Below are 26291 nucleotides of genomic sequence, written 5' to 3' on the forward strand. Positions count from 1 at the left end.
CTTTCGTGGGCTACAACCCACTTCTTCGGTAGCCCACGAAAGCTTATGCTCTAATAAATTTGTTAGTCTCTAAGGTGCCACAAGTACTCCTGTTCGTTTTTACAGCCATGGAGGTGATGCCGATGTGGCCTGGGTTACCTGAACTCTGCATTTTTGTCCTTTGACTTTTCCAGTTTTCCTTAATTAAAAACAAACCCTTTGAATTTCCTGACTTTCTGAGTCTGTTTTCTAAAAACAAAACACAGAAACATCAACTAAGGCTCTCTCCATCTTCCCTTCAGCTTACCTGTCTTTACGTCCTTAGCTGCGGTGTCACAGAATGGGTGCGTCTGAGAATCACCTTGGAATTTTCAGTTCTCTCTTACAAAAGTCACGGTGACATTTCAATGCATATTATAGGTCCCGTTTTCAAAAGGGGGACAATGGAGAATCCCCGCACACCCTTCTGAAATTCTGGCCCTTATCATTCTAAGTGAGCTGAATGGCCCTCTGCAAACCGCACGGAGATCACTTGTGGGGGTGTATTAGCATGCAAATATGTGGAACAGACTTCATAGATGGTACAGGGTGTGCGTGAAATCTCATGGTGCTCTCCATTTCACACAAACCAGATCATTAACCATGCCACCTTTCCAAAAACCAAAGGCACCAATTCTCATGGGGTTCCTAAGCCAAGCTGTTTTCCAGATGAATTTTCAGAAAATGTGCAGACAGTTTTCCAGCTCTGATCGTCCACACCGCCATAGCTGAATGCCCATCCGAGGGCTACCAAACCTTCCTAAAATATCCCCCCCTCCCCATCTGTCAGGGTGGCACAGAAGAAATTTCAGCTGGATCACTTGAGTTTTGCCAACGCTGGGGGAAAGGAACTTATAAAAGACAGTGAGTTACAACTTTAACTGCAAAAACTACCATCTGTCTAACGTTCGGTTTTTCCTGCTGAAGAGAACTCAGCTGTGAAAAACTGGCTGAATGTACGAAGGATGAGTCTGCTGTAATTCAACTGCAATATGTCTCTCCATTAATGAGTTCTTGTGACAGGGTGCTGGGCAGGGACTGCTAAGCCAGCCCTCTGTCACTCCCGCTCCAATTAAGGGAGGTAAATTGGAGCTGGCTAGAGCCACCTGTACCTGATTGACAAAGGGGACACAGCAGCCTGCCTAATTAGCCTGGGGCTGCACAAAAGCCTCAGAGGAAGGAAGCCGGGGGGGCAGATGGAAAGGGGGAAGCCGGAGCGTGGAAGCGCGTCTCTCCTGGCTATAGAGGCTGGGAAGTCCTTCAGAGTGAAGCCCCCGTGCTGTATATGGTGGGAAGGTGGTGGGATTGCACCCTGTAAATAAACTGCACCGGTGACGGCTGAGCCAGAAGGTCTCAGAGTGATTTTTGGAGCAGAGCAGAGGCCGGACCAAGGGGGGCCCTGCTATGCCCTGTTCCAGTTATATTGTTTCCAAAAATAAAAATTGAAAACCAATATGCCAGCTCGGAATAATTATTATTATATTTGCAAATCCTGTAGTCGCTACATGTATACAGTGAGCAAAGTGACAAGGAAACAATCTTTTTATATTTCTATAGCTCCTTTAATCTCAAAGCGGTTTAGGACATAAGACTCATTTCTCTACTGCATACAGTAGGAGTGGAGTGAGCCAGCCAGCCAGAAGTCATACTGCACAGTAGTGGAAGAAGGGAAGTTTTGACCAAGAATCTTAGAGCAAACCAAAGAGTCGTGGGATCTTTAATAGCTACACAGCACAGAACATACTTATGTCTTTAATGTCTCATACACACACACAGAGTGCAAACTTCATTCTAATAAACTTCCTTTACCTTAAAAAAAATAAAGATGCCTGTTGGGATTTGAACCTACAGTTTGAGGGTTTTGGCAGCTAGCGGCTTACACCACTGAACTAGTTCTATTGATGGGAAAGTGGCTCTTTGAGAGGCAGTGTGACCTAGTGGAGTCGGGAGCCCACCTCTGCCACTGACCTTTTGTGTGACCCTGGGCAAGTCACTTCACCTCTCTTTCCCCATCCTACCCTTTGTCTATTTAGACTGTAAGCTCTTTGGGGGCAGGTGCTGTCTCTTACCATATGTACAGCTTCTAGCACCATAGGGCCCATCTCTCTGAGGCCACTAGGTGCTACAGTAATACATGTACTAACAATGATCTAAACAGAATGCCTTTGAACATTGGGTCCGATGCTCAGAGGCATGGAGTGTTGACTCGGAGTTGAGTGCTACACAGCTCCAGATATCAGGCCAACCACCGCTCTCTCCACCTCTGGTTTCCTCCTGCGCAGGTGTCCCAGGGAAGAGGAATGAGCTGTACTATGAGTGCTGTAAAGAACCGTACCCAGATGTGACGTACACGGTAACCATGCGCCGGCGCACCCTCTACTACGGCTTGAACTTACTGATTCCCTGTGTCCTTATATCTGGCTTGGCACTGCTTGTTTTCCTGTTGCCTGCTGACTCAGGAGAGAAGATCTCTTTAGGTAAGGAAAATTAATTCCTCTGCTCTTCCTAAAGATTTGGCATAAAAGGGAGCGTCAAATGCCTGCTATGGACCTTGGCTAGTAGGGACTTCCCATGGGGGGAGCCCACTCAAAGCTGCAGACACTGTAGCAGGACGGCTTTCTTTGGGTCAGCTTGAGGAACCGCCCCTCACATTAGTGAGCACCGACAGCAGGTAGCCCTATTGATTCGGCACTATGTAAGCTCAGCCATTTGTATTGATCTGAGCAATGTGGTGATACAGCTTCCTGCTGATATTAGGTATTGATAAGTGGCTGGCCTTGATTCGGATTATTCTCTTGGTCCGTGCTTTGAAAAATGAATGCGATTTACCAGTTCTGCAGGATAGAGTTAGACATCTCCATTGGACTAGGTGGAACAGTGGGTTAGGGCAACCGTCTCTTTCTTCTGAAGCCTGGTGTTCATGCCAAGTCACAAGGCCAGAGAAAGCAGGTCTCGGGGGTAGGCCTGGGCACATGCATGGAGAGGTTGAAAGCAACAAAGCCTTCCTGAGATGAACAGTGATTACACACAGCTAAAAGGGACTGAACCACCAAGCTAGGAAACAAAGGTTGACACATCTGGGTCTGTCTAGGGGATGTTAAAAGAGTATTTGAACAAAGTTCCAGAGCTCTAAGGACCCGACTGTGATACTTTGCTCATGCAGAGTAGTGCCTCACTCTACAAGGAGACCCACTGGTCCTGGGGGGTTACTCATGGAGGGACATATGACAATATGAGTAAGGGGTCAGAATCCAGATTAGAGTGGGAGTTTCAAAAGTGCTCAGCATTCTCCGCCACCATTGACATCCATGGTCAAAACCCATGGACATTAATGGGAGCAGAGATGGGCCACCGCGGAGTGCTGTTCAGAATCCCACCTGTAGTTAGTAGATGGACCTTCTCTGGCCTGCAGGAGCTCACACTAGGTGCTCCTAATGGATTCTTGTGGCCTTAAAATCCAGTCTCGTCTATGAAACACGATAAATCCTGGGGCAATGACAGACCGGATGGAACTCTGAGACCACTTTGAGCCCTGCGGTTTGTTGGAGGAGGGAGTCTGAATTTGTCTCCCTTGGGTGTACCGGTGAGAAGCTAGGAAGCATGGTTACCTGCACAGTGGAGAGCTGGGATTAGTAAAGAGAGCTAGAGTAGGCAGGGCAAGAGGAAATGGTGGAGTTCAGAGTGGAAGAGTCAAGGCCACAAGGTACACGGGCAAGGTGGCAGTGATTGTGTTTGCAGTGCCGGAGGGATAGAGCTCTGGGTCGAGAGTTATTGGCAGCCAAGGCAAATAGAGAAACTGGTGAGAAGTGGGACAGAGAGGAGATGAAGATGCACTGGAGGATGCATCTTGCCCAGCAGAGACTCTTCTCTTGGAGAGGCAGAAGTGGAGATGAGCTGGAGATGGGCTTGCTTAGCTAGTGACCAGGCCAGGGTTTTATTTCATAGCCAAGATGTTAGTGGAACAGCCACACCAGTTCAGCAAAGGTCATACTCTTCCTTCCTTTTCCATCCCAGGCATCACTGTCCTGCTGTCCCTGACCGTGTTCATGCTGCTTGTGGCGGAGATCATGCCTGCCACCTCGGATTCCGTCCCTCTAATAGGTACGTGCGTTTTCCATGCTACCTGCACGCAGGGCTGTGCGCTTGCTTCCCAGGCTGTTTTGGAATGGCTCCATGTCACGGCTGGAGGCTCCCTGGTCAGTAGTGCAGGGGGCAAGGCACTTGTTCAGACCGTATAAGCAATGCACACGTGGAAAACCGGCTTCATGTGTAAAGGTTTGTGTGAGGGGAGCAGAAGGGCCTGGAAAATACTGACTCAGCAGGTAACTGAACTGGGGGTTAACACTCAATCTGGGGTTTGGGGAGGTGAAGCACAAGGGCTTTATGATGTTCCCAGAACCCCAAGATACAGGTATAGGGTGGGATTTTCAGATGCATTCAGCCTAGGCCTAACTCAGCGCTAGTGAACCCAGGGGGAAAATCCTCATTGCCTTCAATGGGAACAGAGTTGGCCAGCACTGAGCACTTCTGAAAATCCCATCCCTAGCCACCTACCTCAAAATGTCACTGTCTGAGCGACAATTCCCTGTCCTCCTCCCCATGAGCGGCCCTCCAGCCTTCACTCTGTGCCCCTCCCTACCCACCTTCCCCCTCTGCTCTTCTTTGCCCTTCTCCTAAAGATGCCAATCACAATTAAAAGAAATACTGGGAAAACCCAACTGCATTACTGATGCATTTTCAACACGCCGAGTGAATGGGCCAAATTAATTCCTTGGTTGCCCCCACTGCAACTTGTTGCTCTCCTCTGGACTTTCTCCAATTTATCCACATCTTTCCTGAAACATAGTGCCCAGAACTGGGCACAATACTCCAGCTGAGGCCTTATCAGCACGGAGCAGAGTAGAAGAATTACTTCTCGTGTCTTGCGTACAACACTCCTGCTAATACATCCCAGAATGATGTTCGTTTTGCAACAGTGTTACATTGTTAACTCTCATTTAATCTGTGATCCACTATAACCCCCAGATCCTTTTCTGCAGTCCTCCTTCCTAGGCAGTCATTTCCCATTTTGTATTTGGGCAATTGATTATTCCTTCCTAAGTGCAATACTTGGCATTTCTCCTCAGTCATGCACAACACAAGGTACTGTATCTAAGTGTACTGCTACGCTGGGGGGGAAAAGGTGTGTTCTTACCTCGGGTTAAGATGGTAGTGAACGCACTGCAGCTCCGCTTTTAACTTGGATTAGCAGGTCAAGTTCCGCTTCGGGCAGCCCTATAGGCATTACCTTGAGCGGCTAACCTGAGCTGCTGTCTTCCCTGCTATTTTAACCCAAGAGAACTGAGGCATAGGAGGGCTAAGTGATTTGCCCAAGGCCACACAGAAAGGCTGCACCAGAGCCGAGAACTGAACCCAGAACACCTAAATCTCAACCCAGCGCAGTCATCACCTTCCTTTCTAATATATTCTTTTGGGAGAGTCAAATGACACAGAAGGTGAGGGAGTCATTCTTATTCCTCTAGAGAAATGGAGTTGTCAGGAGAGATTGCTTGCTTGCTCTTGGGCACATTGGTAGTAATACCAATAAGCTTGCAGGTTAGGATGCTGGTTGAATTTCTTCAGCATCACCGAGGCCCAGTGATAGGGGAAAGCTCGACTTGTAGGGTACGTCTTTACTGCAGTTAAAAACCTGAGCCTGGCCCGTGCAGGCTGACTCAGGGTCCCGGGGCTCAGGCTAAGGGGCTGTTTAATTGCAGTGTAGATGTTCAGGCTCGAGTCTGGGCCCTAGGACCCTGCAAACATCTACACCGCAATTAACCCCTTAGCCCAAGCCAGCGGGCACGGGCCAGCCGCGGGTGACTAATTGCAGTGTCGACAGACCCAAAGTTACTTTTGGAAGTCAGATGCACAGCAGGCTACAGAAAAGTTAAGTAGCCATTGTGAATTATGTATTAATTATATTTCACGCTTCAATTAAGATTGTGGCCCCATTGAGCTAGGCATGTAGATGACGCCCAGGTTCATCCCGAGGGAGAGAGAGCAGGCAACCACAAACATGCCAGACACTTGCTCCATGTCACATGTACCAGTGGACAACTAAGGCCTTGCAAAGACTCCATAGTATGCAAATACAGCTGCACTCATTCCAGGTGGCTTGATGCAGCACACATGACGAACACTTCTGTTGCAAATACTCCTGAAGCATTACAGAGTATGCTCCCTGAAGAGTTTGTTTCAGGTTGCGGCCCTCCATTTGTTTCAGAGGAATTTAAAATAGTCTTCAGGAGAAACTCAGGGATGAACACGAGATCAGCTGCTGATCAGAATGCATTGTGTAAAGACAAGAGGCGTCAGGGTATCATAGGTCCCACTGAGAGACAGCTGTTTCATAAACCTCAACTATGAGGTATGTGTGATTTATTCAGGCCAGAGTTAACAAAAGAATTAATGACAATCTTAAGGACTCTCAGCATGTGCTTCCCAACAATTGTGCAGATGAGGAGGCTGTTGTCTATAGGACCCCCGCCTTGTTTGTTGCAGAAGTTGGAAGGTGTGTAGTGAATGAGGCAGGGGACAGCAGGAAGAGAAATGAAGATCTCATGGTTAGGGCAGTTTAATGCCACTCTGGTGAACTGGATTCTATCCCTGCCTCTGCCACAAGGTTACTGTGTGATACTGGGCATGTCACTTAAACCAAAACTATCCTCATTTTCTGGGTTGCCCAGGGGTCCGAATGGCAGAAGAGCTGAGTGCTCACATCTGCAACCGAAGTTAAAGGGAGCCGTGCTTTAAATATGTGACCTGCTATAAAACAGAATGCTACATACGCAGAACAATCAGATCCCAGGTGTCTCAAACAAGGCACCCAAAATTGACCTATATCTCTGTGCCATTGTTCCCTGTCTGTACAAGGGGGATACCACCCTCCCTGGACCTCACAGGGGTGTTGTGAAGATAACTTCAGTCCTGTTTGTGAAGCACTCAGGTACTGTAGTGATGAGCACCGCACAGAAGCCCCTGAGACAATTAATTACTCTGTCTTTGGAGCAGGGTTTGAATAGCGCACAGAGAACAAGGCCTGGGGCCATACATTGAACCACCAGGAGAAAACAAAATATTGTCCAGCCTGTACACTGACTTCTCGAAAACGTAGTATTTGATTGTGTAATTAAAGACAGTATCATAATTCATACACACAAAGGGGCAGAATCAAGCCTGCACAGGCAACCTTCAAATCTGGCATTTTGGAGCGCTTGGCTTTGCAACCTTAACGTTCGTTTCAGGTAGTTTTTTGTGTGTAACAGCACTATCCAAGGTTACAGCTCAAAATGCAAAGGAGGCACCAGAGGGAGAGCAAGTGTGAAATGCTCTTCCAGCCAGCTCCCTGCAACCGGAACTCAAATTCAGAGCTCCCCTAAGAACAAACACATCTCATTGCTAATCACGGAGGAGGGACGTGGCGTATGGTGCTAGGTAACCACTCAATTCACATGCTGCAGGTGTTGATTTTCAAAGCTGCTAAGTCATTGAGGCATCCTATTGAAAGGCTCCTGAATAATTGGGTTCTAGAAGCCCAATGCTGCCTGTTTAAATGAAAAAAACAAAAAACAAAACCCACCCTCCTCGCCAGCAAAAGACGAGTGCTGTCCGCACAGCTAACCTTGTTTGGGGAAGAGGTGTTCCTACACTGGCAGAAAAACTCCTCCTGGCTACGGACGCTCTGTCTATACTAGGGGCCGCACCGGCCTAAGGCTCTGTAGTGTACACAAAGCCTAAAGGTGCTTCATGCCAATACAGCTATTCCCAGATGAAAAGGGGAATACGGTATCCCAGTATCAATCACTTGTAAACGGATAGAACTGTGCCCACACTCGTGGGAGTTTTTCTGACTTCACTGTTTCAGTAGAGAAGTCACACCCTGACCCTACATAGTTATACCATTACAAAACCAGTGTGTAGACTGTATGGGAAAGAAAACAGAATAACCACAGGGGTTCCAGTTCCTTCTCTCCACCTCAGTATTGGCCAGAGGAATAGATTCTCCCCATCCTTTCATCTCTTGCAGAGCACGAAGTCAAGGAACTGATGTGACCCATTGAGACTGTCATCTCAAGACTAAAATATGCTGTGTTAGCACCTCACATTTTGCAGTGTTTTCCCCAATGCCTAACCAATTAGAGCATGTCCAATGTATTTAGAAAAGCACCTTTCAAAGCTGCCATGTAGGTCAAACACGCTTTGTTCCTTTCATCTGTTCATTAGAGTCCTTTCCCCTGTGAAATGCTGTAAAAGGATAAAGCTCCATGCCCCAGAACTATAAGCCCCTGCAGGCTGACTTCAGCTATCTGGAAAATGAATGTTTAAAACATTTCCCTGGCTCCTCAGTTACTATCACCTGCTGTTCACCTGTCACACTGTGATGGTAAATCAAGTCTGTCCATGCTGGGCCATCTCTAGGTGTAGACTGTCTGCATGCCGTGGATAGATAGAACGACCAGAAGAATATAATATTGTGCCTATAGGTCAAACTCCAGCACAAACTCAACAGGCAGGCCATTAGAGAGAGATTATTCAGGGACCTGCTAGGTCTGTGAAATCCTTGCTCAGGGAGCCCCCATGGAAATGGGCTTTGTAGCATAGAGAGGGGGTGAGGTCTGAATATTTATTACTGCTCCCACGGCAAGAAGCCCCCTCCCCACCCAGAGGCTATTCAGGAAGGACTAGGATTTCCCTATGATGCACATTGTCCCATTGGGGGATATACCAGCTTGGTGTTTGTTAGAATTGGAACCATTCTGCCAGTGGTGTCAGCAACAATAAGGCAGATTCAGTATTTAGGGGCTCGAGCTCCCAGCCAGTAATGTGGGAAAATTAACTGCCTCCCCTCTGACCCTGGGCACCTCTGAGAGGCAACACTTCCCCTCTCACAAGCACTGAGGTGGTGTATAGCAAAGAAAACCTTTAATAAAAAGGGAAAAGCAACCTAGCATTAACATGGGAAAACACCACAACTGTGATTCGAAAGCATCTGACCATAGGCAAACATGCCCCCCCAGAGTACGCTGGGCAGTGTCCTTGGCCTCAGTTTCTCACCCTACAGTGTGAAAGTCCAACAACCGAATATTCCCTTAACACGCCTCTCCCTCAACTTCACCCCAGTCACTGTTGCTCTCCTAGATCAGTGGAGATCCAGTGTTCAGAGATGTGTTCATGTGACTTCACTTCCCACCCCTAGGGGGGAAGGCGTCAAGCAACACTGGCAACTGCTGTTGGCTGCCATTCACTCTGTTACTCCCTTACTCAGTGCTTAAGCCACTTCCCTAGTAGCTAGTGGGGCGGGGACCTGGGACCACCCACTGCTCTGGGTCCCAACCCACGGACCCTATAAGGATCAGCCACTTGCTGCTTCCCTTTAACTACTTGCTGCTGTGCCTTCCTGGGCCACTTCCCTTTTTAGCCCCAGTACCTTCCTTGCTTGCCTGGCTACAGTCAGCACTGATTTGTCAAGCCCTGAAGCTCCTGCAGCCAGCCAGGAACACCATCCTTGCACCTCTGGCTCCAACCAGCAAACTGATCTGTTCTCTCTAGCAGCTCCTTTTATGAGCCTGGTATGCACTGATTGGCTGCTCCCTGCAGCCTCTCCAGGCAGCCTGGAGGACTCACCTCTTCTGTTCTTTTGCTGGGGTGGGATGTGGTAGGACCACAGGGCCTCCAGCAGGGGGCCTCTGGGCCAAAGTACACCCTGTCATAGGCCCTCATTAAATGCCTACATGGAAGCAGAGCTCTTCTGAAAATCTGGGCCCAGGTGTGGCTATTGAACACTTCTGAAAATCTGGCCCAAATTCTTTTGCTTTTAAGAATGCTGGTTCTTCCTTTTTTTAAAAAAAGACTTTCAGCCGTGCACTGAAATAACTGGTGCGTAGAATTGTGTTATTGCTCTTGGTACAGGAACAAACAAAAGCTGCTCAGATATCAGACCCAGAAGTGGACCTGGTTTCTCACACGTGATTCATTTGCAAAGAAATCGGAAATCTCTGAATCTTGGTCTAACTTTATATTTACATGACGAAGTTAGTGGGCCAGTTTCTAGAGTAGATAACTGTAGGCTGGTAGCCTAGGCCAGTGGGTCAGGCACTGGCTGGTAACTCAGGAGGCCTAGTTTCTATTCCCAGCTCTGCCATGTACCTGCTCTGTGACCTTTGGCAAGTCACTTCCCCGCTCTGTGCCTGTTTCCCCTCCTAGCCTGTGTCTGTCTTGTCTATTTAGACTGTAAGCTCTGCAGGGCTGGGCAGGCTGTCTCTTACTTCAGGTCTGTACGTTACCTAGCACAATGGGGCCCTGGTCCCAGTCCAGGCTTCTAGGTGCTACAGTAATATAAGTCACAAGGTGCACAATTTTCTTATTTTAAAGGGCCAAATCCTTCATAGCAAGGAGAGACAGAGACACTGCTCAATGCATCTTCTGCAGCAGGGATCCTACTGCCTGTCATGAAATGCTGAACGGTATTACATTATTCAACCACTAGCGAGCACTGTGTGTCAAAGACCTTATTTAAACCAACCTCATCCACACCGGGCAGAGCACTAAAGGATCTTATGTTGAACACAGCCAAGTTGTATAAGCAAGCCCTGTAGCCAGTCCATATCTGGTAGAGGAACATGACACGGTGTCAGGAGGAAACTAAGAACAGAAAGAGAAGTAAAACAACAACAAAGATTGCAAACAGAGGGAACAAAGCAAAAAAAGATTGCAGGATCTCATCAACACGCCACTCTTCAATGCTCAGAGAATTTCAGCTTTGACAGACTTTCACAGTGGACAAACTGGACGCAGTATTTTGCACGAGTATGCATTGCAAACAAACTCCACAGAGAAACTGGAGATATCCAGGTATCTTCTTTAATTTATGCTATGGAGAAGCAGACAGAGCATATCTTTAAATCCTTTGACTTGACTGAAGTCAGTCACAAAGATGACTACGGGTTCCGGCTATGTTTGATGCATACTTTGTAACTCAGAGAAATGTGGCATGTTTCCAACAGAGAATTCAAGAACCAGGGGGAAATGTTGAATATTTTATAAGAGTTTTGCAATACATTGCCTGAAAACATGAAGCTATCAGAGACAGGCTGGTTATTGGGTTAATAGATAAAAACCGTTCACAGCAGCGACCACTGAAGAGCGAGAGAACGCTAGCCACAGCTATACAGATAGTAAAGCAATCAGAATTACTCAAACAGAAAAAAAGGCAGGAGCAACTTGAAAAACCTGAAACTAGCATAGAAGCTATAAACAGATACTTGAGTATTTAAAAATCATCATCATAAAACCCCTGAGACAAGGAGAGAGAAATCCCAAGCTGAGAGGGACAAATTCAAGCCTACATGCACAAGCTGTAGAAAAAGTCATATCCCAGGAGATGATGCATGTTCAGACAGAGGTACAAGGTGTAATAAATGCATGAAATGTGGATATTTTGCAGCTGCTTGCCGCACCATAGCAGTCAGGGAGTTGACTCATATTACAGACAATCAAGAGCTACTGTTTCTGGGATCTATGACTTGTGATGACAGAGCCTGACTGGAGAGCAAAACTGAATATTCATGGCAAGAATACTGACTTTAAAATTGACTCAGGAGCTGATGTCACAGTCATCTCAGAAGGGGCTTACAATCACCTTCAACTCCTTTCAGAGCTGAAGTCAAGTGACACAGCTGTGACTAGCCCTGGAGTTATTCTGAACTGCATGGGCCAATTCACCATGGAAACACCTTATAAAGACAAAAGATATGCAATCAAAGGACCACAGACCAACAGCCTTCTCAGCAGCAGCGTCGTAGCCTAATGAGAAAGGTGGAAGAACTCGATGGAATATTTGGTGATTTGGGACTTTTGAAAGGAGATCCACTACAACTAACCTTAAGAGACAATGCTGAATCATGTACTGTACATACAGTTCACAGAGTTAAAAAGAATGGAGCAGGTTGGTACCAGTTATACAGAAAAATATGAATCTGTGTAATCTTGAAATAATGAAGCAGTTGGGAGGGAAAAAATATGCCCTCCCAACACTGGATGACTTCCTCCCCAAAATGAAAGGAGCTACAGTATTCTCTAAGCTAGCTGCCACAAGCAGCTGCGGGGGAGGGATAGCTCAATGGTTTGAGCATTGGCCTACTAAACCCAGGGTTATGAGTTCAATCCTTGAAGGGGCCATTTAGGGAACTGGGGTAAAAATCTATCTGGGGATTGGTCCTGCTTTGAGCAGGAGGTTGGATTAGATGACCTCCTGAGGTTCCTTCCAACTCTGATATTCTATGATTCTAGCAAATTCAAAAGTTAACTTTGCACCTGAAATTTTTCAAAGAAAGATGGCAGAATTGTTAATGAACACAAATGGAGTTGTAATTTTAATGGACAATATTCTGATGTATGGATCTTCAGTGGAAGAACATAACGGAACCCTCAGCCAAGTCCTAAGCCTAATCAGTCAGTTTGGACTGAGGCTAAATAAGGAAAAATGTATTTTCTGCCTACCCCAATCAAGTTTTGGGACAGACAACAAACAGACATGGAATCAGTCCTAGTCCTGAGGAAGTAAAGGCAATTCGAGAATTGAGTGCACCAACTAATGTACCAGAACTGAGATGTGTACTGGGGATGGCAAATAACCTTGGTTGATACCAACAAGATCTTTCTACAGCGACAAAACTACTGAATGAAAGTCCAACCCATCTTGAGTATGGGGGCCAAATCAAGAAATAGCTTTCAAAAAAGTAAAAGAAATTATTTCAGCAGTTCTAGTTCTCTAGTACTACGATGTGAACAAACCCACGAAAGATCAGTGTAGATAGAAGCACCTATGGCTTAGGTGGTGCACTGTTGCAACAACATGGCTCAGAATGGAAGCCAGTTGCATTTTGCTCTTGCACCCTTACAGAAGCTGAAAAACGCTCTGCACAGACTGAAAAGGCGTGCCAGGCAAACGTATAGGCATGTGAGAACTTTTATAGATATCCCTGTGGACTGAATTAATTTACACTGATGACAGACCATAAACCTCCTGTAACCCTCATCAATGGGCAAAGACCTGGATCAAGCACCGCTGAGATGCCAATGTCTATGGCTAACGTTGATGTGATTTAACCCAATTGCTAAATACGTTCCTGGGAAAAATCTGGTAGCAGCAAACACTCTGTCACAGAGCCCAGCATCACACTCACTACTCTTGACCTTGAAGATGACATAAGATGGATGTGGATGCTGTGGACACATACAGACCAGTGCCAGAAAAGAGACTACTAACGCTACAAAAAGCAATCTTGAGGGACACCCAACTTCTGGAAGTTCTAAATTACATTTGGGGTGGCTGGCCCAAGTATCTAAAAGACACTAAGGAAGTGACGAGAGATTACTTTGCCATGCCTGGACAATTAAGTGAGTCAAATGGACTTATGATTAAAGGCAACTGCATTGTAATTCCAAATGAAATGAGATGAGGAATCCTAAACCTCATCCATGATGGGCATCAAGGACTAACTAAATGCCGTGAATGGGCTAACCAGTCAATGTGGTGGCTGGGCATCAGCAAAGATGTATAAAGAATAAAAATATCTCTGTGTGAACACTGCAGAATTAACAGACCAACATAACACAAAGAACCTTTAACAACAACATCCCTATCAGAGAGACAAGGTGGGTGAGGTAATATCATTTATTGGACCAACTTCTGTTGATGGAAGAAACAAGCTTTCAAGCCACACAGAGCTCTTCTTCAGGGCTGGGAAAGATACTCAGAGTGTCACAGCTAAAGACAAGTGGAACAGATTGTTTAGCATAAGTAGTTAGCACATATTTCAAGGGGCCATTCAAGGTAGAGCGGTCCATTAATACCTCGGTAGTCACAGGACAAATAGAGGGGATTAGTGGGTTACAGATTGTTACAATAAGCCATAAATCCACTGTCTCTGTTCAGTCCTTGATATTTAGATTTAGCAGAGTAATGAATTTAAGCTCCCAGGCTCATCTTTTGAAAGGGTTGCGCAGGTTTCCTTTGAGGATGAGGACTGAGAGATCAGATATAGAGTGATCACTTTGTGAAAAGTGTTCACCCACAGCTGATGTGGTGTTTTTGTCTTTTATCATTTTCCTGTGTGAGTTCATTCGAGAGCCTAGTGATTGTCTGGTTTCACCCACATAGTTGTTATTGGGGGCATTTAGAGCACTGGATGAGGTACGCCACATGTTGTGATAGGCATGTGCAGGATCCCTGGATCCTGAAAGGTGTGTTGCGGTGGGTGGAGTGTTGATCATGGTACCAATGGAGATATGTCTGCAAGTTTGCATCTGTTTTTTGGCAGGGTCTGGTGCTGCTTTGAGCTGGTGATGATGAGGTTGGGGGGTGTTCTGCAGGCCAGAAGATGGGGTTCAGGAAAGATTTATTTCAGGATGGGGTCCCCATTGAGTATGAGTTGCAGTTGTTTGATGATACCCCGTATGGTTTCTGGTGTGGGGTGGTAGGTAACAACTAGGGGTATAGTCGATATGCTGGAGGGTAGGGATAGGATACAGAGGGACCTAGACAAATTAGAGGATTGGGCCAAAAGAAACCTGATGAGGTTCAACAAGGACAAGTGCAGAGTCCTGCACTTAGGACGGAAGAATCTCATTCACTGTTACAGACTAGGGACCGAATGGCTAGGAAGCAGTTCTGCAGAAAAGGACCTACGGGTTACAGTGGACGAGAAGCTGGATATGAGTCAACAGTGTGCCCTTGTTTCCAAGAAGGCTAACGGCATTTTGGGCTGTATAAGTAGGGGCACTGCCAGCAGATCGAGGGACGTGATCATTCCCCTCTATTTGACATTGGTGAGGCCTCATCTGGAGTACTGTGTCCAGTTTTGGGCCCCATACTACAAGAAGGATGTGGAAAAATTGGAAAGAGTCCAGTGGAGGGCAACAAAAATGATTAGGGGGCTGCAGCACATGACTTACGAGGAGAGGCTGAGGGAACTGGGATTGTTTAGTCTGCAGAAGAGAAGAATGAGGGGGGATTTGATAGCTGCTTTCAACTACCTGAAAGGAGGTTCCAAAGAGGATGGATCTAGACTGTTCTCAGTGGTACCAGATGACAGAACAAGGAGTAATGGTCTCAAGTTGCAGCGGGGGAGGCTTAGGTTGGATATTACGAAAAACTTTTTCACTAGGAGGGTGGTGAAGCACTGGAATGGGTTACCTAGGGAGGTGGTGGAATCTCCTTCCTTAGAGGTTTTTAAGGTCAGGCTTGACAAAGCCCTGGCTGGGATGATTTAGTTGGGAATTGGTCCTGCTTTGAGCAGGGGGTTGGACTAGATGACCTCCCGAGGTCCCTTCCAACCCTGATATTCTCTGATTCTATGAGGTCAGAGGGGATTTTATTTCTATATTGAAGCAGGTTTGCTTGGGGTATTTGGGTTCCCATTTGATAATGAGGTCTACTTCTCTGGTGGAGTGTCCTTGTTTGGTGAAGGTGGTTTTAAGGTGTATATCCCAGACCTTCTCCTCGGAGCATATTCTGTGGTATCTGAGTGCCTGGCTGTAGATAACAGATTTCTTGGTGTGTTTGGGGCGGTTACTGGATCTAGGCAGGTAGGTGTGGAGATCTATGGGTGGGATATTACCTCATGTACCAGAGACGACCCATAACTCTTGATGGTGTGCGGGGGGTTACAATTTAAAGGTTCGGGAGGCCATGTGACCACCCCATTCCCCCTGTACCTCCCACACCCGCTCAAAGCTGGCACCATCTTGCCCCCACTCTCCTCACAGCTCCTTCCCCACTTACTTCTTCCATCGCCTCCTCGCTGCAAGTGCAGCATGGGCCGGAGCGGGCTCCGGACACCTACTGCTGAGCATTTAACTGTGGCTGCAGGCAAGGAAGGGACTGGACTCAGAGGGCTTCCCTGCACCACCTCTGGTGGAACTGCACTGCCAGCCCCATCTCTCTTCCCTGCTCCAGCCGCCTCCTAGCTGGGCTCAGCAGGTGTGCGAGGTGTCGGTGCCTTTCCCAGGCATGTTTCCCTCAGCTGGGCTGAGCCTGACTCCCTCCATGGTAGAAATCTGGGAGGGGGGAGACATGACCTTGTGTGCCCCCCCCCATGTATTGCCTCTGTCACGTACCTTATTTCTCTAATAACTTGAGACTGCCATTGCTACAACTACACTGCATACAACAGCTCGACCCAATGGACCTTGGAAGAAACAAGCTGCAGATTTATGCAAATTCAGAGCACATCATTACCTGGTCGTCATGGATTATTTTTCCAGGTATATAGAAATAATGTACTTGAAAGACATAACATGTTGCAGTGTTATCAAGAAACGGATGTGCCCTTTTGCTCATTTCGGTATTCCAGAACAACAAGTGATGGACAACGGACCAAAATTCACTGAAGCAGAACTTAAGTCATTCCAAGTGAAATATGATTTTGAGCATATTCCTAGCAGCCCCCATAACCCACAAGCAAATGAAGAGGCTGAAAGAGCTGTACAGACAGCCAAGAAAATCCTACAACAGGAAGATCCATTCTTTGCTCTTCTGAGTTACAGATCAACACCAATAGCAGCTATTTTGAAGCAGCTATTGGAGGAGAGGACGGTGACGAGGAACAGTCAACATGGATTCACCAAGGGCAGGTCATGCCTGACCAACCTGATTGCCTTCTATGATGAGATAACTGGCTCTGTGGATATGGGGAAAGTGGTGGACATGATATATCTTGATTTTAGCAAAGCTTTTTATACGGTCTCCCACAGTATTCTTGCCAGCAAATATAAAAGTATGGATTGGATGAACGGACTATAAGATGCATAGAAAGCTGGTTAGATCGTCGGGCTCAATGGGTAGTGATCAACGGCTTGATGTCTAGTTGGCAGCCGGTATCAAGCAGAGTGCCCCAGGGGCCGGTCCTGGGGCCAGTTTTGTTCAACATCTTCATTAATGATCTGGATGATGGGATGGATTGCACCCTCAGCAACTTCACGGATGACACTAAGCTAGGGGGAGAGGTAGATATGCTGGAGGGTAGGGATAGGGTCCAGAGTGACCTAGACAAATTGGACGATTGGGCCAAAAGAAATCTGATGAGGTTCAAGAAGGAGAAGTGTAGAGTCCTGCACTTAGGATGGAAGAATCCCATGCACTGCTACAGACTAGGGACCGAGTGGCTAAGCGGCAGTTCTGCAGAAAAGGACCTGGGGATAACAGTGGACAAGAAGCTGGATATGAGTCAGCACTGTGCCCTTGTTGCCAAGAAGGTTAACGGCATATTGGGCTGCATTAGTAGGAACATTGCCAGCAGATCGAGGGAAGTGATTATTCCCCTCTATTCGGCACTGGTGAGGCCACATCCAGAGTATTGTGTCCAGTTTTGGGCCCTCCACTACAGAAAGGATGTGGACAAATTGGAGAGAGTCCAGTGGAGGACAAGGAAAATGATTAGGGGGCTGGGGCACATGACTTATGAGAAGAGGCTGAGGGAACTGGGTTTATTTAGTCTGTAGAAGAGAAGAGTGAGGGAGGATTTGATAGGAGCCTTCAATTACCTGAAGGGGGGTTCCAAAGAGGATGGAGCTCGGCTGTTCTCAGTGGTGGCAGATGACAGAACAAGGAGTAATGGTCTCAAGTTGCAGTGGGGGAGGGTCTAGGTTGGATATTAGGAAAAACTGTTTTACTAGGAGGGTGGTGAAGCACTGGAATGGGTTACCGAGGGAGGTGGTGGAATCTCCATCCTTAGAGGTTTTTAAGGCCCGGCTTGACAAAGCCGTGGCTGGGATGATTTAGTTAGTATTGGTCCTTCTTTGAGCAGGGGGTTGGACTAGATGACCTCCCGACGTCTCTTCCAACCCTAATCTTCTATGATTCTATTGGATTTAGTCCAGCACAACTCAGAACTACTGTTCCAATTTTGGAAAAGAACCTGTTTCCAAGGTGGCCAGAGATGAAGAGAGTGGCAAAATTGGATAAAAAGGCTAAAGGAGCTTTTACACTTTTACAACAGACACTCGGTTAGAGAACTGCTGGGTCTAAAATCTGGTGACTGTGTTCATGTCAGATTGGATGCAGAAGGATGGACAACTCCAGCTGTCATGAAGAAAAAGTATTCAGTGCCCAAATCATATGTGATTGAGACTGACAGTACAGAGTTCAACAGAAACCGTCAACATCTACAGTTTATTCCTCAGAAAGAGTGATCAACAGAGCAAACCCTACAGATGGCAGATGCAGAACAAGATGATGACTCAAGGATTCCAAATTGACCACAGTCAGATGTTGCAACTGGCGGACAGCCCAATGAGCAAGTTGTTATGTGTTCCTGTCGTGTAATTAGAAAACCAGTACAATTTAGAGACAGGCTGATATGTTCAGAGCTTCAAAGACAGTATGATAATGTAAATACTGAAAATGGCAGGAATGAAGAACGTAACGGAGGAGCTGTGACGGAATGCTAAACTGCATTATAGTGTTCAGCCACTAGCTGGCTCTGTGTGTCAAATACCTTATTTAAACGAACTTCAGCCATACATGGCAGAGAATTAAAGGATCTTATGATGAACACAACTGGTGTGTATAAGCAAGCTCTGTAGCCAGTCCATATTTGGTACAGAGAAACATGACACTATCCGCAATGCACTTCTGAGGTGCTGCACTTCAGTTTTTAATCCGAGCAGAAGCAATGACCACACCCTCCCTCTGCTGGTGAGTGTACTGCTTGGTACCACAGATGACTGCCCTTGCCTGCACCCAACCGGGGAAAGAGCATACAGGTCAGCATGCTAGCTGTTCCCTGTGTGCCTTGCAGCACGCTCCTGCATGCTATGGAGGAGTCTTGCCCTGCTGTTAGCACAAGAGACCCCCACAGTCCTTGGAGGGTCTGAGTTTCAGGAGTGTGGTGTATTCAAAGCCTGCCCTGAAGCTCACTGACAAAAATGACAGGTGACTTTCTGAGGACTCACATGGGGCACTGAGCTAAGGAACAGAGAAGTCAGGGAACCACTGAGACTAATTGCATTGATTTATATTTAAAATCTTAACAGATCCAACAAACCCAGTGACGTGGATGAAAAGCATTTGAACGCTGTGGTGTATAAAAGACAATGGCTGAGCTAGAACTAAACTCAGTCAACTATAACAGCAAGGCTGTATTGCTGAGCCCTGGGAGTCCCAATCTTTGTCAAGACCTTTGGAGCACGATTATACAGCAACCACCGAGGCCTGAACGTATCCATCCCTAGAACAGCTGATTCCTCCCTAGGGCAGCCTGCCTGGCTGCACTTGTGACTTGGCCTATTTTTAATTTCCTTTTTTTTTATGGTGCCATCTATACAGATGGATAGAACAGTGCATGGGAGTAGGGGGCATGTATAAAGCCAGGAAACTCCAAACTCCCTACACAAATCGTTGGGTTTGATGGATAATCATTGGGTGACATCCTATGGCCCGTGCTCTGCAAGAGACCAGACTAGATGAGTATGAATTTTTGTACACAATAAATCTTCCTCACTAGAGAATGCAAAAACTTAATGGTGACGTCATACTTCCCCCCCGCAAACACATCACACACGGTACACCTAACCCGTGCACAGAGATCAGTCCTGAATATTTGCTGAGGATGTAACTGAGGTTTTGCATTGTATTAGAAGGGCACTTAATGTGTTGTGCAACAGATCTTTCAGAAGGAGAAGGAAGGCTTTTTTTGTGACGATGCGGAATCTATCACCATCAGTCGAACTGTGCTACGTGAGCTTTATACAGTTCAGAGGTGTCCTCTAACTTGCTATTTCCTTGTTTATAAGAGTTTGCACTGGGGGCAGGGGTATGTCAGACTCTTTTAAACAAAGGGGTATGTCAATCTCTTTTAAACAAAGATTTTGCTTATGGAATACGAACACACACACACACTGCATAAAGAAAAAACAAATACCTTTAAATCATGAGGTTGTACTTCCATCCAAGCTCTTGTGTCATCAAACAGCTAATCAAAGAACAAGGTATATTATTCCTTTAAAAATAGGTTCAGAACTGAAAATGTTCCTATATTGTGTATATAGTGAAGCACAAATGATTTAAATGAATAACTACTGCATGATTAAAACATGGTAAGCAAACAAAGCCCTACATAATTATACACATGGCTTATCATTTGGATTACAGTAGTACCTAGAGGCACATTGATGTCAGTGGGATTTTCTCCATAGGATTCAGCCTCCCAAATGGACATAGAATAACAATTATAATAGAATACAAACTGCAATTTCATAAACATTGCATATTACTTACAGACACAAACCACACACAGATTTTAAAAAGCTAATGCCTTAAAAGTCAGGCTCCTAAATCTGTATTTAGGCAATCAATATATGGCTTTATTTTCAGAACTGCGAATCACCCAGCAACTCCTGTTGAAGTCATGAATGCTGAGTGCCAGCACTTTTGAAAATCAGGGCAATAATTTAGTTTCCTAAATATGGACATGACACTGGCTAATTTTAGGCCCTTAGTTCTTAAACTATTGGTCACAGACTGGACTGTATGTACCATTCTGCACTGTAGGGTAATGCAGACCCTGGGTTTGATCTTCCACCTCACTGCACCAGTATTATGCTGGTCAGTGATGGAGCTACACCAGGAAGGGTGCTGGGTCATTGGTGGTGGGCTGGAGAGTGAACCTACCCTACACTCACCCGGCAGTGGCAGCTTCTGTCCCATAGGGCTGGACCTGGCTACCTACTCCAAGTTTGTTCTGCTTTTACCCACTCCAAGCTTGTTCAGGTTTTAGTTTTTCTTACACTGCCCTAAATACACATGATGGGGCAGGTCCTCAGCTGCTGTACACTGGCATAGTTGCACTGAAGCTGAGGACATGCCCTGACATCTCCAAACAAACCTTGGCATTTCGCTGTAGTCCTGCAGCAAACCCGTTCAGTGACGCAGGATGTCATACTATGCTACCATCCCTAGCCCACATCAGCAGTTCTAATTTGCAAACTATTTCCATCTCTTTTATAGAATTTCCCACACAATCTAGGAGGACCATCACCTTACCTTAGACGTTAGTTTCTCCTGGGCCGCTGGCCCATCCTCTATTGATTGTGGTCATTCGCTAGTTGTGGGACCTCTTCCCAGGTGATGCCAGCGCATTCAATCCTCTGTCACTGTCTTCTGCCTGTTCTTCCTTGGCCTTCCATACTTTCTCTTTCCTCTCTTGAGTACCCCCTTCACTGCTTGCTTAGCATGTCGCCCATCTTCCAAACAGGGCATACATCCCAACCACCTGAGCCTTCTCTCTTTGGTGGCCTTTTCTAAACTCCTGTTCTGTCAGCTTCCTGGCTCTCGCTTTAGTTATTTTGTCTTTCTATGAAATGTGTAGTATCTTCCTCAGCCACCTGTGATGGGCAGCCTCCAATCTCTTTTGGTTAGCCACTGTCATTGGCCAAGTCTCTTCTCTGTACAGTAGTGTGCTCAGTACAATCGCATGGTATAATGTGACCTGTAGTTTGGCATGGTGACCTCTGTGTGACCACAGGTTGTTCATCCTTCCAAAAGCAGTGTTTGCTTTTCCTAATGTCGTATGAATCTCTCTCTCACAGCCACCTTCAAATGTCATCACTCTCCCCAAGTGGCAGAACTCTACCAGTTTGATTTCTTTTCCATCCACATGCACCTTTGTATCTGTTGTCCACATTCCTCCCTTCATAATACGGGTCTTCTCTGCGTTTGCTTTCAATCCAATTTTTGCTGCTTTCTGTTCTCTCTGTGATGTAAGGGCAATCATTCCATTCCACATCATCCTCGGGAAAGCAATGTCATCGGCAAAGTTAAGCACCACTGCAAGAATGAATAGCTGTTATTACTGATTATTTACAACCCCCCATTGGATAGCATCAGCCACTATATTTGCTAGGTGTCTGCTGGTAATTCAGTATGTGATGCATTTCTAAAGGCCCAGGGACTCATGCCTACAACCCCCAGATGCTGAAGCAGCTGCCTAGGTACTACGCTACACATTATCCTCTTCTAGCAATAAAAAGACAAAAAAATAAATGAGCCCTAGAAAGCTAGTACCTCACTCTGGAAAGAGATTGCCTGCACTTCTGTGCCTTGGAAGCAGCTACTGGAGTGTTACGAAGATGCTAAGGAAACAGCATGTGTTTTGAGACTATAATAAGACTGGCTAATAGTCACCAATATCCCATCGATCTTTCATGTTTTAGAGCGATTTCAAAGCATTTCCCCCATCCACATCTAGGTGCAAAATGAGTCACAGGGCAGTCAAAAGGCCAGAGAGCAAGTCAGCAATAGAAGGGGGGGTTGAAGCAAGGTCTCCTGACATCGTTCCCTTTCCTGTCCCACGGCAGCCACGCAGGGGAGGGCAGTGAAAAGAATGTAATTTCTTTCACGACTCAAGCTCACTTCACGTTTCATTAAGCACGTGTGCCGCTGAGGCTGCCTGAAGGGAGCTCCATCTGCTACTGGTCAGTGCGGCGCTCAGCCCCAGGGCCTGGAGACGTTAGCACCTCCCCCGGCTAGCCGGGCCCCTGGGACAGAGAAACGGTCACCGCCACTGCAAACAACATTGCCTTCGGCATCACTCATGCCCTGAACGTCTCCAGGCCAATGAGAACGCAGGCTGCATGTGGAGTTACAGAGGCAAACCCCTGTGCCTCTTGCTAATGTGTGCTGCCCCATTACCCAGGCCTGGTCATGCAAGCTTTGTTCAGTGACACAGATCACTGGGTTCCTTAGCCTGAGCCTACGACCAATGGTGTCCATGGGCGCAGGATTGGGCCCCAGGAAAGGTCAAAGCAGCATGTCCTAGAGGTCAAATGCAAAGGGTATGTCATTCCGTTCAGCTGCATTTGCCAGTGGGATGTGCCATGTTGACGAGGGGGCGTAGTAGGCAGGTCCCGTGGTGCTGGGGGTCTCCATTGCAGTAAATGGAAGAGGGAGTGGCTTTAATTCCTGTATGGGTATCCATTGTCGGCATGTTCTTCTTTTCTTCCAGTGAGCTTACCTGTCCTAGGGCCTGTCTGCCCTGCCACCAGAGGTGGGACTGCAGCACACACAGAGATAGCTTTGAGCGCGCTTTGCTTTAATAGCAAGAGCAGTGAAGCTGTGGCAGCCTGGGCTAGCAGACCGCGGGTGGGGCTTTGCAGCCAGCTAGACTGTGTATGTCTACAAGTGCTGCAGACACCCCCTGGATTGCAGTGTAGTGCTGGTGTTATGCAGGAGGTCAGACAGATGATCACAGGGGTCCCTGCTGGCCTATGCATCCCAATGACTTCTTCCCCTCACGCCATGTCAGCCCAAACCAGAACCTAACCCCGAACATTCAGATTGTTAGGTGCTTGAAATCCCACTGAAATTTGACGGGTACCTAATTCCTTAGGGTTCCTTTGCATCCCAGGCTAAAACCATTTTAAAGTCATTTCCTGTGAGGCTTAGTAACCTTACAGTGCCCCTTTAAATGTGCAGTATTCACCAAAGTGCATAGTATTTCAGGGCAGTGATTGTTCTTGTGACGTGTCTATTGTGTTTCCAATTCACTGGGCATGCTGGGGCCAGCTCTGCCTACAGTGTACGCAGGGTTGGTACCCAGGGTACTGCAGCCGGGCCTGTCCTGAGAGTGGGGACGTGGTGGGATTCCATCCCGAGAGCAGTGAAGGCACAAGGCTTGCGATCAGAGCGGTGCATTGCAGCTATCCCTGTCCTCCCAGCAACCAGTCTTGATGTGAACACACGGAGAGCTGGAAAATCCACTACTTCGCTGGGTAGTTCCTTCCAGTGGTGAATCCTGTCTGTTCCCCTCACACTGAGTAAAATCTCCCCTAGTTCTTTGCTCTGGAATAGAGAGGTTTTTCTGTTCCCCTCCCTGTCAAGATTATTCTGTTAGCCTATCTGCATGATTCATTTTGTCCTGGGACGCTGGGACTGCCTCACAGAACTATACCATTGTTTTAACGCAGACCGTAGAGGCTCCTTATCCGCGTCGTGCTCTTCTCTGCGGCGATGGGAAGCTGCGTTAGGCGAGTATGTGACATAACGCCTCTGCGACGTTATTAAAATCTTGACTATTGCTCCAAGCTCCTGCTTGGGAGAGGGGCCGGGTGCATGTGTGTGCGGTGGGGGAAACAGGATTTCTGGCTTCAGCACGTGCTTTCCCATTCCTCTTTGGGATCTTTGGCTATAATGCTCCTTGGCATTTTGACACCACTGGACACAGGCCTAGACTCCCGCATTCCTTGTCTCTTTTACACTGCTAGGCCTGCTTTATCTGCCCTTTAGCAAGGGCTTAAGTACCAGAGATTGCTGGTGTGGAGGCTAGTCTTTGTTACAGTTAACAGTCCAGGGCATGATCCTGTTGTGCCTTCTACCCTCTCTGCTCAGCCCGTATACGACAGCACACAGAGGCAGGGCTGACTCAAGAGCTTACACTCGACAGACAGGATGTGTTTTGATCCCCGTTTTACACATGAGGGACTGAGGCCCAAAGAGTTGAAGGCTGGTGTTTGAGGGAGTTGGGCATCTTCCTTGCCCTTAAACTTCATAGAAGTTGAATGCTTCTCTTCGTTAGGTACCTTGTCCAGGGTCCAGCCTGTGGCAAATCAAGAACTGAATCAGGTGCACATGAATTCCTGTCTAGTGCTTTGACCCAAAGACTTCCTGTAGTTGTAGAGCCTAGATGCACCTTTCCATTGAAGGAAGTGTTCCCATCGCTGAGAAATCCCTGTCCCTTCATTCTGCTTCACCTTTCCAGCCAGATACTGGCACACCAATCAGTTAATCCCTGATGTCCTCCAAGGAAGAGGTTTAGCTATCGCCACTCATTTCATTTGGAATGTTGATGCAACTGCCTTTAATCATGAGTCCATTAGACTTGCTTAATTGCACACGCAAAGTTGTCTCTTGTCACTTCTTTAGTGTCCTTAGATAGGTGGACCATCCACTCCTAATGTCACTTAGAACTTCCTGAAGTTAGGTATCTGTCAAGATTGTTTCTGTAGCTGGAGTAGTCTCTTTTCTGACACTTATCTGTATGTGTCCACAGCATCCGCATGCCCCTTTACGTCATTTTCGAGCTCATGGGTACATGACTGCAATGCTGCCACAAGGACAGAGTGTTTGCTACTACCAGATTTTTCTCAGGAACATATTTAGCAATTGGATTAAATCACATTAACCTTAGCAATAGATATTGGCATCTTAGTGGTACTTGGTCCAGGTCTTCTTGAATTGCTTTGGCTTTCTCAGGGCTAGGACCGATTCCATCTCTGTTTATTGTCTGCCCTAAAACTTGATTTGGGGTAGGCAGAAAATGCATTTTTCCTTGGTTAGCCTCAGTGTTGTCTCTTAAGCTTAGTTGTACTGGATCTCCTTTCAAAGTCCAATATCACCAAATATTCCATTGAGTTCTTCCACCTTTAATAAGGCCTCCATTAGGGTTGTATCTGAATGCCACACAACCTTTAATCTATTTATCCTAACAACATACCTGTCAGGTGGGACAGTGCTATTATCCCCATTTTACAGATGGGGAACTCAGGCCCAATTTCGCACAGGGGTCTGTGGTGGAGCAGAGTCTCTAGTCCTGCTCTGATGCCCTAACTACTGGATCCTCCTTCCTCTCTTGTCATGTTGCTTCTTTGTTATAGGTTTCCTATTTGGCTAGTGTTGTTCGTTATGGAGAGACACCAGAGACCCCCTTTAATCAGTGGGCGTGGGGGCTGGATTTTGAGGTGAAAGCTGCACAGAAATGATCATGGTGTGCAGCAGCGTTGGCCTGCAGTTTCTGCTTTCAGCACTATGCTCGACATGACAGACTCAGTCATACTTCATCCACTACTGAAGGCTGTCAAATCAGGCATCCGTATTGGGTGGGATCGTGCATTGGCAATGGCCACACTGCTGAGAAGGCTGTTGGTCTGTGTTCCTTTGATCCTATACAAAGACAAAAGCTATGCATTCGAGTGCACATGTCTCCTTTTATCAGCCAACTAAACTGCTTTATGCACAAGCGTATTGCTCACTTTCCAGCCCAGTGTATGAAACATTAACTCTCTGAAGTCCCTGACTGGGGCAAGTTTCACTCATCCATAAACTCCCCAGCTCCCGTCTATCATGGGGTAGCAAAGCATTCAGACATCGCTGAGCTGGTTTGCAATACCCGGACACACACAGCAGTGGACAGAGAGCCTCGAAGCTGAAATGCCTCCTGTGAGTTGTTAGGTACTTCGCT

At 46.8% G+C, this 26291-nt stretch overlaps 1 protein-coding gene across 1 annotated transcript in view; it reads left to right on the forward strand.

Annotated features, from left to right (window-relative positions):
- LOC113409447 (neuronal acetylcholine receptor subunit alpha-7-like) overlaps window positions 1-26291 on the forward strand; it is a 112754-nt gene that overhangs the window by 74432 nt on the left and 12031 nt on the right. The window contains exons 7-8 of the mRNA XM_026663369.1: window positions 2301-2495; window positions 4033-4119. Of these exons, the coding sequence (XP_026519154.1) occupies window positions 2301-2495; window positions 4033-4119 (282 nt within the window). The remainder of the gene's footprint in view (window positions 1-2300; window positions 2496-4032; window positions 4120-26291) is intronic.

This window comes from Terrapene carolina, unplaced genomic scaffold, assembly GCF_002925995.2.
Source record: "Terrapene carolina triunguis isolate 2854851 unplaced genomic scaffold, T_m_triunguis-2.0 Scaffold33392, whole genome shotgun sequence".
Classification (NCBI taxonomy): Eukaryota; Metazoa; Chordata; order Testudines; family Emydidae; genus Terrapene; species Terrapene triunguis.